The sequence below is a fragment of the Megalops cyprinoides genome, chromosome 22 (assembly GCF_013368585.1).
Source record: "Megalops cyprinoides isolate fMegCyp1 chromosome 22, fMegCyp1.pri, whole genome shotgun sequence".
NCBI lineage: Eukaryota > Metazoa > Chordata > Actinopteri > Elopiformes > Megalopidae > Megalops > Megalops cyprinoides.
Genome location: NC_050604.1, coordinates 16,994,829 through 17,007,573, shown reverse-complemented (window position 1 = coordinate 17,007,573; position 12,745 = coordinate 16,994,829). Strand labels below are relative to the sequence as shown.

Below are 12,745 nucleotides of genomic sequence, written 5' to 3'. Positions count from 1 at the left end.
GTGTGTATTCATTCTTAACTGCATGATGTCTGGCCTAGAAATGACAAGAAGGAAATGACAGAGCATAACTTCCCATTCCAAGTTATCAGCGACACAGGCAGACGCTGACAGACTGGTAGTTCCGCGTTTTCCTCCCTATGAGCAAAAAGCTAAAATGCAATAAATCAGGTCCACTTACATTCCAGACATATGAGTCAATACAGCTGTAACCTCACTGGTTTACATGCTGGAAAAGGGAAGCGTTTGAAGATCTAAACCCATGACTCACTCGAACAGGGACCACTGAGAGATAATGTCAAAAAAAAAAAAAAAAAAAAGCTGAGATCCAGGCTCCCGAGTGGCTCAGTCAGCTAAAGCACTTGTTCCATAGCTGGGCTGAGTTCTACTGTTCCGGTTTAATCCCGGCTGTGTTGTCAACCGACAATGACCGGCAGCCCACAACAGCAAGATAAACTGTCAGCAGGGTACCCTACTCTCTAAGCTAAGGCTGATGGCTCACAAGGCACCTACGAGTGTCTTGAAGACTGGTGGACATGCACCTTTTGCTCCAGTTGGCATTGTCTCCATTGTGATTCACTCTGGGATTTGTAGTGTGAAATTGGCTGCATGCAAGGGGTGTCAGAGGAGCGCATTCATCTCAGTGTTGTGGAGAGGCGAGCCCACAACTCATGATTCCAAAATGGAGTGAAAACTGGTTAAAAGCACCAAGAAAATACTACAGGGACAGAATAAGACTAGGACGCCGGTCACTGTACATGAACTGAATCCAGCCCTATGACATTTATTTGATGGCCTTGACATGAATTATTGATTACCTGATGCCAATCATACTGAACTGTCAAATGGTTGGTCGACTGTCAGTTTTGCAGCACATGGATATGAGCAGACACTGTCAAAAGCATCTGTATAACATCTATATGAACACATATAGAGAGCTTAACACATATTTCTCACAAGTCCTCATTCTCAGGACTACCAGTTAAATGCAAAGAAAACAGACAACTGCTGCTTCATCATTCCTACAAGAAAAGAGGTATTTCTACGCATGGGGAAATTATTGAGGAAATATGTGAGTTCTCGGAAGCTCCATTAATCAGAATGCCTGCATGATGACAGATTTGATACAGACAGAGCACAGATAAGACCCCATGGTGAGAGACTGTGAAAGAAGCTCAATGAAGACCTATAGGTCTTTGTTTCTGTGACAACAGGAGGAGAAGGTGGTCTATACTCAACACTGCAGAGGGACAAACAAAGTTAGCCCTGATAGTGTGGTTAGTTTCAGTCATAAGAAGACCACTCCACGAAGCCTCCATCTTAAGTATTTCAAAGCAAACCAATGGGAACGTGTTTAGATGGCCACACCAAGCACCCATCACCTCAGCTGACCTAACAAGCGCAATTCATTAAGGCCTGACATGTTCCAAATATTTCCAAAAAGTTTTACTTTTTCACAGAACCTCCACAAGCACCCTAACATGAAACACATGTGCTGCAATTACCTGATGACAGTGATATATTGCTATATATTTAAACTTCCCTTCAGATGTTGAGGGTGGGGCCGAGGGAACCAGAGACAGACCCACCTACCTCAGCAAAACGCAACTCTATTCCCATTACAGCTGAATAAATCATGACACATTTCAAACAAGCACTTTTCCTTCCCTTTACAAGCATCAAAGCCACGATCATGCTTATTAAGGCAATTCAAACAGCTGTATAAGCAACCCTGACATGTACAAAAAGAGGACATACTGCATGCATGTCCATAGGCAGGTCTCAGCTCTTTTATGGAATATGATGCCTCAACATAACCCTACAGTTATCCGATTCAAGAGATTTTTTTTCCCATCTGTACGCCTTTTCTTGATAGGGTCTTCATTTAAAAGAATCATCTGAAGACTCCAAGCTCCAACTCCTTGAAACACTACTTCCGATAGTGCTTTGACATGCCACGCTAATGAGTCACACAGAGCCCTGGTGATTTGGAGGTTCGAGTTTCACGGCAGTCTTTTACGGTACCCGCATACCCTTTTGATTCCTACATTCCTGAAGCAGGTATCGTGTTCACAGGCAGCAGCGGTGGTGACGTGCATCATGGTGCCACTGGTGCAGCTTTAAAGTCACATTCATACGCATTTGTTGGCTGCCGTTAGTCCTGGAGAGGTCTTCTAAGTTCCCAGCGTCACAACCAATTTCAGTGGGAGCACGCTTCAGTCGGTCCGCGGAACAGAGGAGCTTTTGAAAGGCTCTCGCGACCACGTGTAAGGTCACGGATAATTCGATTCAACGCTGCGACCTCTGCAGGCTGCAATAAACCCAAATTATCCTTCTCAAGTAACAAAATGTTTTAAAGCTCTTCCTAAATCAATTTGACAACGGACATTACAGTGCCAGACAAGCGGTGCTGCATCTGAGATGATTGATAAAACTCAGAATTGAAACAGTCATCACTGCTTGACTCAGAAATAAACTGCATATGGCAAAGGATAATTTCTCTCATGGTGCCTTTGTGTTTAAAGTATGCAAAGGTTCGCATACACGTGGACAATTTTAATAGAGTACCTTGCACTTGACATTAATTGCATTTGCCAGACTAAAAAGCAAACCCAGTAATAAACATAGTAATATAGTAAATAAATGTAGTAATAAGTAAATCAAGTAATAAATTCATGCAGTGTCTCATTGTCAGCTGTATGACTGGAACAATACCATCCATTATGGCCATTTTGAAAAATTCATGGTCTCTCAAACAGTTCTTGAACAACTGCTTGTGAGAAATGAACTGTAAGTATAGAGTACATTCTAGATGTATACAACAGTATATAACATGTGAGCACTACTCTCCGAAGGCTCATCTGGTATCGCATTAATTAAACATTGTGTGTGCTGATGGCATTTTTTGCACTATTGAACACCGAGGTTACCCAGAGAGCTTCCATTTGAGTGAACCGTGATGTGACACAACGTCAATAACCAGGTCACCCGCTTGGCGGATAATAACAACGCCTCAGGCCAGAGCTTTAGTGGGTACCCGTTCTCTGCACAGATCGTTTACCTGCAATCTTGGACAGTATTTGGGAGGTGATTTAGTGTTCAATAACCTGCATTAGTGCCACTGGCTCTTAAATTATGCAAATCAATGCCTGCTTTAAAGGCAATATAAATATAACACTGAGGAGGACCAAATTTAGCCTCTGAGAAAGGAGGAAAGGAGATTCAGTCAAGCTGAATAATCGCTTCAAGCATGATAAAAGAAATGAAATTGAACATTAAGTTCAGTTAATTTGAGTTAGAGGGCATTACGTTGAGTCTGAACCTTCACAGGCACCAATTTCGTGGAGCCCTTAGGATTTGCTAAGATCACCTCCACCTTATAGATGAACAGCCTGAGTGGCTCATGTGGTACTGCTCAGTTACATACCTGCTTCTTGGCAGGAACATGGACTCTTTGATGAACACTGATCCAGACAGGAGGATGTACCAGCAGGTGCCGATGTCATCAGGGCTGAAAAAGAAGTAGACAACGCAATGAGAATCCCCAGCCCCTAAAAGGCAAATACACACACACACACACCCACAAACAAACGCATGCATGCACAGACATATAGACATAGGCATGCATGTAAATGAGCACACACACAGACAGACCCACACGCCTGCACATACCTCACAGACACGCAAACACACAAGCAAAAAGCGATGAAACACAAGCGATGAAAATACACTTAACGGTTCAGCGGGATGGTCAAACTGACTGGGTCATTGAGCGAGCTTGCGGGAGCCATTTGTCATGTTATCGCTGTGGGTGCGGTGGGTTGGGGGGGTAGCGATTTGCAGGTCTAAGCTTTGGAGAGGGAGCGTGCAGGCGGTAGTGTCTGTGTGTCAAGTGCAGTCACCGGAAAGCACTGGGAGCTCAGTGGGGGCTCTGGTCAGATGCGCTCGAATTCTCTGCCCTCACACTGGTGCTGTGCAAGGGCCAGCCCCGCGGCACCTCAAACAGAGAACCCAGAATCACAGTGACTCTATCTGCCCTCTCCTCACAGAAGCTCCATACCCCAGATTAACACCTTTCCCAGGGGCTCCAAAGGAGAGCTGTGCTGATCCTCTGGTGTGAAATCCACACTGCTGACTCCTGGCCTCTTGCCACACATGGGCTTCCTCCTGCGGATCCCACTTCTTACACCAATGTGAATGCATGCTTTAGATGTTTTTAAGATATGGCCAGTGGAAACACTTATCTTTAAGATATGGATATTGGAAAGAGTTATTTTTTATCCAACAACCAAGGATTTTTTTTTTAAACTTAAGAACTTTACACCTTTACACCTTACTTGAAGGGTACATGGGGAGTATGGGTGTAAAATGAAGGTCCAATGAATGCCTAAATAAGTTGAACAACTGTGAAAAAGGCACAAGGAGCAGCATTAAAACATGATTCCCATCGGTGTTTAGGATGTTAAAATCCTGGCAATAACCCTGGATTTGCACCCACCCTTTACATAAAATGGCCGGGGTTTGGATTTGAGGCGGGTCCTCTGATCTTGGATCAGCTGTTCACTGCAGAAAGCACCTGGGAGCCTACAGCACCCCAAACACCCTCCATCCCGCTCTGGGAGGAGGCTCCTCCCGCTCTGCTCCCATGCTAATGAGCTGAAACTGGTGACAGCGGAGCTCCTCTGATCCCCCTCTCCCTCTCTCCACATGTGAAATATTAATCGGAGGGCTGCGATGTGCAGAGGTGCAGGAGAAGGAGGAGGAGGAGGACGCAGAGACAGGCTGCCGTGCGAGATGAAACGTGCTCCTGACTGAACTGGGTCACCCGCTCTTCGCCACAACCTTTACAGTTTAATACCTACACAGAGCAGCGCCTGTAAGATCAACCACGAAATACAGGGACTTTAGAGTCAACTACACACCCCACATCACACAGTATCAACTACACACACGGCAGAGTCCTTACAGTCAGCTACAAACTACAGGGCAATTACAGTCAACTACACATTACAGGGTCTTTACAATCAACTGCACTCAACAGGGTCTTGACAATCAACTACTCACAACAGGGTCCTTATAATCAGTTACACACTGAAGCACCTTTACAATCAACTACAGACAGCAACTCCATTCAAAGCAGCCTTTTAGTGCTAACATAAAAAAAACTGGCTACTTTGAAGAATTTAAAACAGTTTTTATTTGTTTAACACTTTTTTGGTCTCACTGCATAATTCCATTTGTGTTATTTCATCGTTTTGATGTCTTTACTATTACTCTAAAATGTGGAAAATAGTAAAAATAAAGAACTAAAGAACTTTTGACTGGAACTGTATTTAGTGCATGTGTATGTCTACCAGGGCCAAAGGCTGACAACGCTAAATGCATTCTGGAAGGATATCAGTCAGTGGAAAGACTGAGTTTGCTTACATACTGAAATGGCTGTAAAAGTGTCAGTCTCGCGCGGCATGGCTTGGCAGGAGAGCGCGCGGGGACTAGCACCAACACAGCGGGCACCTCCTGCCGCCCTGACGGGCCACGCGCTCACAGCGGGACTCTCCGGACACCTGGGACGCTCACAGAGCCGCTGTTTGGCCGGGAGTCCGATGGCAGCCTGCTCCACCTTACAGTGACCGTCCCACAGGCCTGTCAGCTGTGCTAGTGAAACCCCTTAACCCCTTCCTAAAAGCAGGAGAGTGGCGCATGACCCAGCTGCGGGCAACGTAGTGCAGGGGTTACCGAAATGGCCGGAATCCCGCTGCTATTTTCAACAGCCGCAGCCTACAAATGCATAAATGTCATATGTGAATTTTACAGCTCTATATGAGGAAATGTCAGTTAATTAAAATATTGCTTAACACCACTCACTCTGAAAATCAGTCTGCAAGAAATTTTCACTATTTAAAGTCAAGGACACAAGATGCTATTAATTAGCATCCGGTCAGCAGAGACCCATATATCAGGGTGCAGTCCGTAGCTTGGCCAGTAGAGGGAGACTGGAGAGGTTGCAGCCGTGACAGGGCACAGAGCCAGAGGGCAAAAGGACAAGCCGTCCCAGCCCTTTGAACTGCAAATCCCCGATGCTGTATGTCTGTGCTTTAAATTCAGGAAGTGGGTTTAGAACCTAATCCCTGTTTTCACTTCCTGCGTGCCTCTACTGAAAGGGCTTTCTCTGGACCCAGCAGGAAAACAGACCCGTTTTGCTCATCGTGACCGGCAGGCTCAATGCTTTCTCTGTCAGGAGCTCAGCACAGACAGAGAAAACATACAGGGAAAAACCACAATTTTTCCATTTTCTACATATGTAAAGATGAGCAAACTGAACTAGTTGGTCGTTTTTTGATGCTGTTTGTTCGGACGTTTTGTTTTTGCATTTTTCCCAGAACAGCATAGGAAGTGTGTTAACGAATGTGTGTGGTTCTTCTCCTAACATACATACATAGTGTTAGCACTGGCTGGAACTTTACATTTACATTTTCAGACTGAGTAAATGTAATAGAGGGAAAGAGGGAAGACTGAGTGAATGTAATAGAGGGAGAGAGGGTAGAAGGGAAAGAAAAAAAGGTTTTTAACAGTAACTTCTGCTCAAATGATTGTCAACTGTGTTTTCTTATACATTAGTTCTACATTTACCTTATACCATATTCCATATACTGTATATGTAAGTCCACATGTATATAATTGTGCTCAATTGCCTATTGTAGTTGTCTTTGTAGGTACCCTTTATATTCACTGTGACCACTTTGGTTTGCCTGGACAGTAACCTACCAGTAAAAGGGACAGAACAGAGAGACAGGGAGAAAGAGAGGGAGCGACACAGTGAGAAAGAGGGAGAGAAAGAGATGACGGAGGTGCACACAAAGAGCCAAGTGTTCCTGGGGCCGGCTGCAGGGGTGACCTATTCCTGAGCGTGTGTACCCAGTCATGACCTCATGTCTCCACTCGGAGGTAGCCATTAGTTCGGTGTGGGCGATGAGACACAGCAGGCTAAAGGGGAGCCGTTGCTGGTGCACAAACTGGGATGGCACTTTGCACCACGCCCTGGTGCTCTTCAGGCCCGGCCCCGAAAGCCTCCTACTGAGCGACAGTCTGGACACCTCAGAGTGACAAACCCGGCACCTCCTGTCCGGGCGGCCCGCACTGACAGCCGGGTTCTCGCACACACAAAGCCAGCCTGGTTCGCCAAGGGAAGCTAACTGCAACGCTGCATCCCACAGCCAGGGGTCTCCTCTGCTAGGGAGCACTGTTTCACCAGGGAAGCTAACTGCTAACGCTGCATCCCACAGCCAGGGGTCTCCTCTGCTAGGGAGCACTGTTTCACCAGGGAAGCTAACTGCTAACGCTGCATCCCACAGCCAGGGGTCTCCTCTGCTAGGGAGGACTGTTTCACCAGGGAAGCTAACTGCTAACGCTGCATTCTCACAGCCAGCCTCCTCTGCAGGGGAGGACCTCAGCCTCTGCCCCGGGTGCTTATTTAGAGTCAGCCTTCTAGAATAGCCATGGCCTGATTTTCTGTAAGGCCCTGGCTGGCTCCAGGCGATCTCATGCAGAGAGAGGCAGAGGGGGAGTTACACTGCTATTTATTTCACTCCAGGACACCAGTGGTGTCCATCTACTTCGTCCCCATTTCCGTTCTCCTCACAGCCAATCAAAAGGCCATGGAGCGGAGATGACTGGCAGCCCTGAAATGTCCACTAAGGCCTCCACTTTCTCTGGACACAGCACTACCCTCCACTACTGACCAGTCATCAACCAACCAGCAACCAGAGCTTCTGCCCTAATAACCCACTCAGGGTTATCCTGAAATTTAGCACTTCACATTAACATGTCATCAGAGACTGTTCCTTGCTTACTCAGAAGAGAGGGGCCCTGAGGAGACATACTACTCATACATGTGCTCCATGTGTTTTTAATTGTAAAATTTCACTTTTCAGTTTTTTAAAGCTCAAAGTTTTGTTATTATATTGAAAATAAGTAAAATAGTTTAACAGAGAATGCATTTTCAGCCATCAGCCATCAAAAAACTCATTCTTTGAGGAAAACCTGAAAATGCGAACTGATTTAGGAATTACTCTGAAATACTCTGTACTTAAGGTTTCTGAGAATGCGTAGAGAGCCTTCTCTATAGATGCAAATTGCAGTGTTTCACAATAGAACTGGTTTTTCAAAAGAACATCAGAGTTTCACAAAAGACAAAGCAATTCTTACAAGAAATCACAGCAGTTCACAAAAGATAAAGGGCGCTGAAAAAGAGCAGTTCTGAGTACGAATTTAGGTTGCAGAAACTGACAAAAGTGAGAAAGGCAGCATGCAACGTGGGGAAGACACCTCCTCCTTATCCACAGAGATGGTGATAAATACAAAGAGACTGAGAGGATTTAACCGCACACAGGCCCATGCGCTTAATGCACAGAGCTTGGATTTTACAGCATTAAAGTGTGCCATTATGAATTAGCCCACAGTAAGGGCATCTCCCCCCAACAGCCACATCCACAAAGGACAACACCCCACCAGGGCTCTCAGGCCTTCCTATAGCCCTTGCATCAGACTTTGTACATTAAAGTACATTAGATTAGTAGGCTGTTTATTGAATCAGGACTGAGTTGGACAAACACCTAACACAGAAGCTGTCATACTGAACCAATAGATTCTCAGACTGCCCTGAGCACAGACACTGATGCTGCTGACAGCTCTCCCCAGCTGCTCTGATATGCATGTGAGAGCGTGTTACTGGTCGGGGTGACATGTTGACGCAGGTTCGAGCCTAAAAGCAGCACAGCCTCGGGGCGTTCAGCGAGTCACACAGCATATTTCAGTGTGTGCTTTCTGTCGGCGTGTTTGCGTATGTAGCGTGCCTGAGACAAAGGGACACTTACTAATATAACACTTCATTGGCTTCGTGTCTCTCATATCGCACCGTTTCACACATCAACCTGCAGAGAGAAGAGATGCAGAAGCAGTGAAAAACAGCTTCCTGTGAAAGTAAGCAGCAGACGAGCCTGCAGTGCAGTGCTGAGCTGAGCCGGGCCACATTACTACAGTATGTACAGTCAGAATTCCTACAACACAAGCAGCACTCAAAATACAGCTAAAAGCTTCTGCATAAATAGTTAGTTATCAAACATGACATCACTGATAAAATACGGTTCTATATTTACAGTAAGTTAGCTGGCAAGTTACTGAGCCATATATTGAAGATGGCTACCACATGACTGGCTAAAGTATGAATAATAAGCAACTCTCCTCATTTTTCAGTAAATACAACCATGGTATTGTTCTTATTGTTTGATTAACCACTGAGTATCTGAACCAGTTGGATGGACGACCGTAACAGACCCCGGATCAGGTGCTTACCTCAGCTGATGCTCTCTCAGGTTGGAGAGTGCCTCCATGCCGTGGAGGTATGAGTAAACTATCTCCAGGTCCTGTGGAAAGAGAAGAAAGAGAACGTCACTTCCACTGCAAGGTGACAAAAACATTCTCCCGCAGCCTATCACCCTCTCACTGCCCCGCCTGTTGGCCGTCACACAGCCTGTGTGCGAAGAAGCACTGCACTAGCACATCCGCTACATTTTAACATCAAGTTAGCTTTCATTTCTACAGCGCGTTTCAGTGGCACTGGAGTTCTGAGAGGCGTGACCTTGGTCATGAGGTGACTGGAGTCCATGCTGTGATGCGAAATGAGAGGAGCCCGGATCAGCAGACAAGGGGGTGCGTTCAGCCAGCACTCCCGATCTCCCGCTGGAGTGCGACCGGCTGGGAGTGGGGGGAAAAAGGGCTCGTTTATCTGAAGCGTCTCGCTGCGGGTGGCGCGAGAGAGACTGGGTGTCGCTCGTGGAGGACGCCGAAACGTTTGCTGAAGGGGGGTGGGGGGGCGGCTACCAGCGGGACAAGGAAGGATCTGTTCAAACACAGAGCGTTATTGATGGGGTCCCCCTGGAGCAGCCGCATGTGACACGGCTCCGTGGGACCGCCGCTCAGGCCCGGGCTCAGCCCAGACACAGGGCCTCTCACTGAAAGCTTTAAATATCCGCATTCTCCGAGGGGAGAGAGGCCCTGGCGGCGAACGCCGACGCAGCTGCCCAATAGGAAACACTGGGAAAGACGGAAACAGCGCAGCATTTCCAGAACCGCCCTGGTTTTTGAAGATAGATGCATGAGCTACATTGTTACATAACATTATTGTCATGAAGGAGACACTCTTACCCAGAGAGACTTACATACGGTAGGTTATATTTTTATCCATTTGTACAGCTGGATATTTACTGAGGGAATTGTGGGTTAATGTACCTTTCCCAGGAGTACACCAGCAATGCCTCATGCAGGGAATCGAACCAACAACCTTTCGGGTTATGAGCCCCGCTCCTTACCAATGCACCACACTGCTGCCCATGTGCTATCTTTATCTCCGAGTTTAGAACAACAAACATCTGACGTCCGAGAAACGCCTGCTGCGCATTTCCTGCCCGGACAGGCCGTATCGGAAGCCGCAGAGACAAACAGTGTCACGCTGAAGCCAGAGCGGCAGACACGCATCCCCGAGATCAATGGGCTGCTGGGACGGGCCGAAGCACCAGGACGCGGCCCTCTCTCACGCCGGTGCTAAGGGATGCAGCAGGATAGGGGAAGCCGGGTCTCTGCGCTTTAATCAGGAAAGGAGCGGTCACAGAAAACAGGACGGAGTGGCATTTTCCGCTGTTTGTGTTTTCAGAGCGGGCTCTGAAGTGCAACTTGTTATGCTCGACGGGGAGGGTGCGTGTTTGACCTTGCGCTCTGTCTCTCTCTCCTTCCCTCTCCACCTCTTTGTATCTGTCTACCCGTCTCTCTCCCGCCTTCTCTCTCTCCAGGACCACATGCAACAAAACAGACAGAATGTTTGTCTTTCACAATAGAGTGTGTGTTCTGTCTTCTTCAAGTACACATTATGCTTTGAGCCTTGACGCACTTCTACTTCTGTGTGCTTAACGTGCTACATTATGACACACACATTAATTACTGCCAAATGTGTTCAAACACACTGTTACACACTAATCAGAGCCACAAAGCTCTTGCTGATTTATTTATTTTGGGAAAAAAAAAAAAAAACTGTAAATTACCTCAGATTCTGCCCAATGTTGTATAAGATGCTTAAATTAAAGACTGGACAATGTCGCCCCCTGTTGCTGGTGTGCTGTACTGCCCATTAACCCAGACTGGGTGATTCACAGCTGCTTGTTTGTAAATACGGAGCGGTACCTGTGGGAAGCTCGGACAGAGCGAACGCGTTTGGAGCCGACGGGCGGACGGGGGGGAATATTCGGAGCGACGGAGGCAGAGCGGCCTTGCGGGACGGGGACGCCGAGACGCAGCCGCGCGGCACAATGACTCGGCTGCTTCTCTCAGCGCGGCCTGCAGCGGAGAGCCGACGCAGATCCTGCCTCAGCAGGACTGGGCTGGGCTGGGGCTCGGGGAGGGGGGGTCACACTAGTGCAGCCCCAGCACTGCAGCATTCGGGGGGGGGGGCCTTGCACCCTCACACACACACTGATCCACAAGCCAAAGGAGTGAGCGTGCTTCAATGAATACACCTATTATGGAGTCACTTCTTTTGAGGGCTAATATACTCTGATAGCTATAAGCACAGGCAGAGGTAAATTACACTGAAGGACAGATTCAGATCCATAGACCATTTAGACACAATAAAAAGGCCACTGATGTAAAACCAAGCACTGATTCCTAAATGACACCTCTTAATGAAGTCATTCTTTCTTCCTATAGAAGATAAGCAAAACCTCATTGCTATATGAACAATATTTAAAAATCCAATGATGTTTGCAATAATAACAACCTTGTATAATCTACATTAATCACGTTCATGGACAAACATCAGGTAAATCTTGTATTTTCATGTCTTAAGATGACTGATTTGGTTACATGCAGTAAAAAATAATCATACCCTTTTACAAATATATCCAAACAAAAGACCAATATTCACATATTGCACACACTGGCCACTAGGGGGCAAACTGGCCCGCCTCTTTGTGAAGCAGAAAAGCTCAGGTCCTCAGAGCCACTCCAGAGATGGCTTTAGCCACAGCTGGACGGAACCTGAGTTATGTAAAACCAAACTACGCCTTTTTTTCTCAGATTACGCAATTCCGACTGGCTCTGTATTAAACGCGGAAAGAATGTCTGCAACCTTGTTTTTCATCCCACGCCATTCTACAGTTGGCGTTTCCTCCACTGAAATGCGCTTAACGTTGAAATCGTTTAAATGAAGAACTGAACTTCAGGTTGTTTCTCATTGCCAAAGAGCCCCAGATAAAACTGAGTAAGAATAGGACTGCCCGGAGGGAGGGGGGGGGGTAGAGTACAGAATCACCTTGCTAAAGCAGGGTCATCTCCTCATCCAAGTACCCCAAGCCTGGCTGGGTCTCTGCTCCAGACAAACAGAGCCAGGAGCATTGCAGTCCAGGAGACACTACAAGCAACACGCCACATCCAAATGTGACCAGCGACATTGCGTCAAATTCATGCAGTGTGGAAGTGACCCCCCAATTCCAGGGACTCTGCTGGGTTTAATCATACCATTTTTTGTGGATGTGCGCTCGTCCATGATTGGTCCAGGTGTGCAGCATGGGGCAACTGGACCAATCGGGGGACAGTGCACGTTATATGGGATGGATACTGGGATTTCTGTCAAAAAAAGTTCAGAAGTATACCTGAACAGTCATGCTTCAACACTCCATTCCTCCAAATAAACAAAGCTTCA

At 46.8% G+C, this 12,745-nt stretch overlaps 1 protein-coding gene across 7 annotated transcripts in view; it reads right to left on the bottom strand.

Annotated features, from left to right (window-relative positions):
* LOC118769425 (rap guanine nucleotide exchange factor 2-like) overlaps positions 1 to 12,745 on the bottom strand; it is a 104,715-nt gene that overhangs the window by 57,750 nt on the left and 34,220 nt on the right. For all 7 annotated transcript variants that reach the window (XM_036516500.1, XM_036516506.1, XM_036516499.1 and 4 more), the window contains exons 2-4: positions 9,349 to 9,419; positions 8,871 to 8,927; positions 3,425 to 3,508 (exon numbers count right to left, since the gene is read on the bottom strand). In XM_036516500.1, the coding sequence (XP_036372393.1) occupies positions 3,425 to 3,508; positions 8,871 to 8,927; positions 9,349 to 9,419 (212 nt within the window). The remainder of the gene's footprint in view (positions 1 to 3,424; positions 3,509 to 8,870; positions 8,928 to 9,348; positions 9,420 to 12,745) is intronic.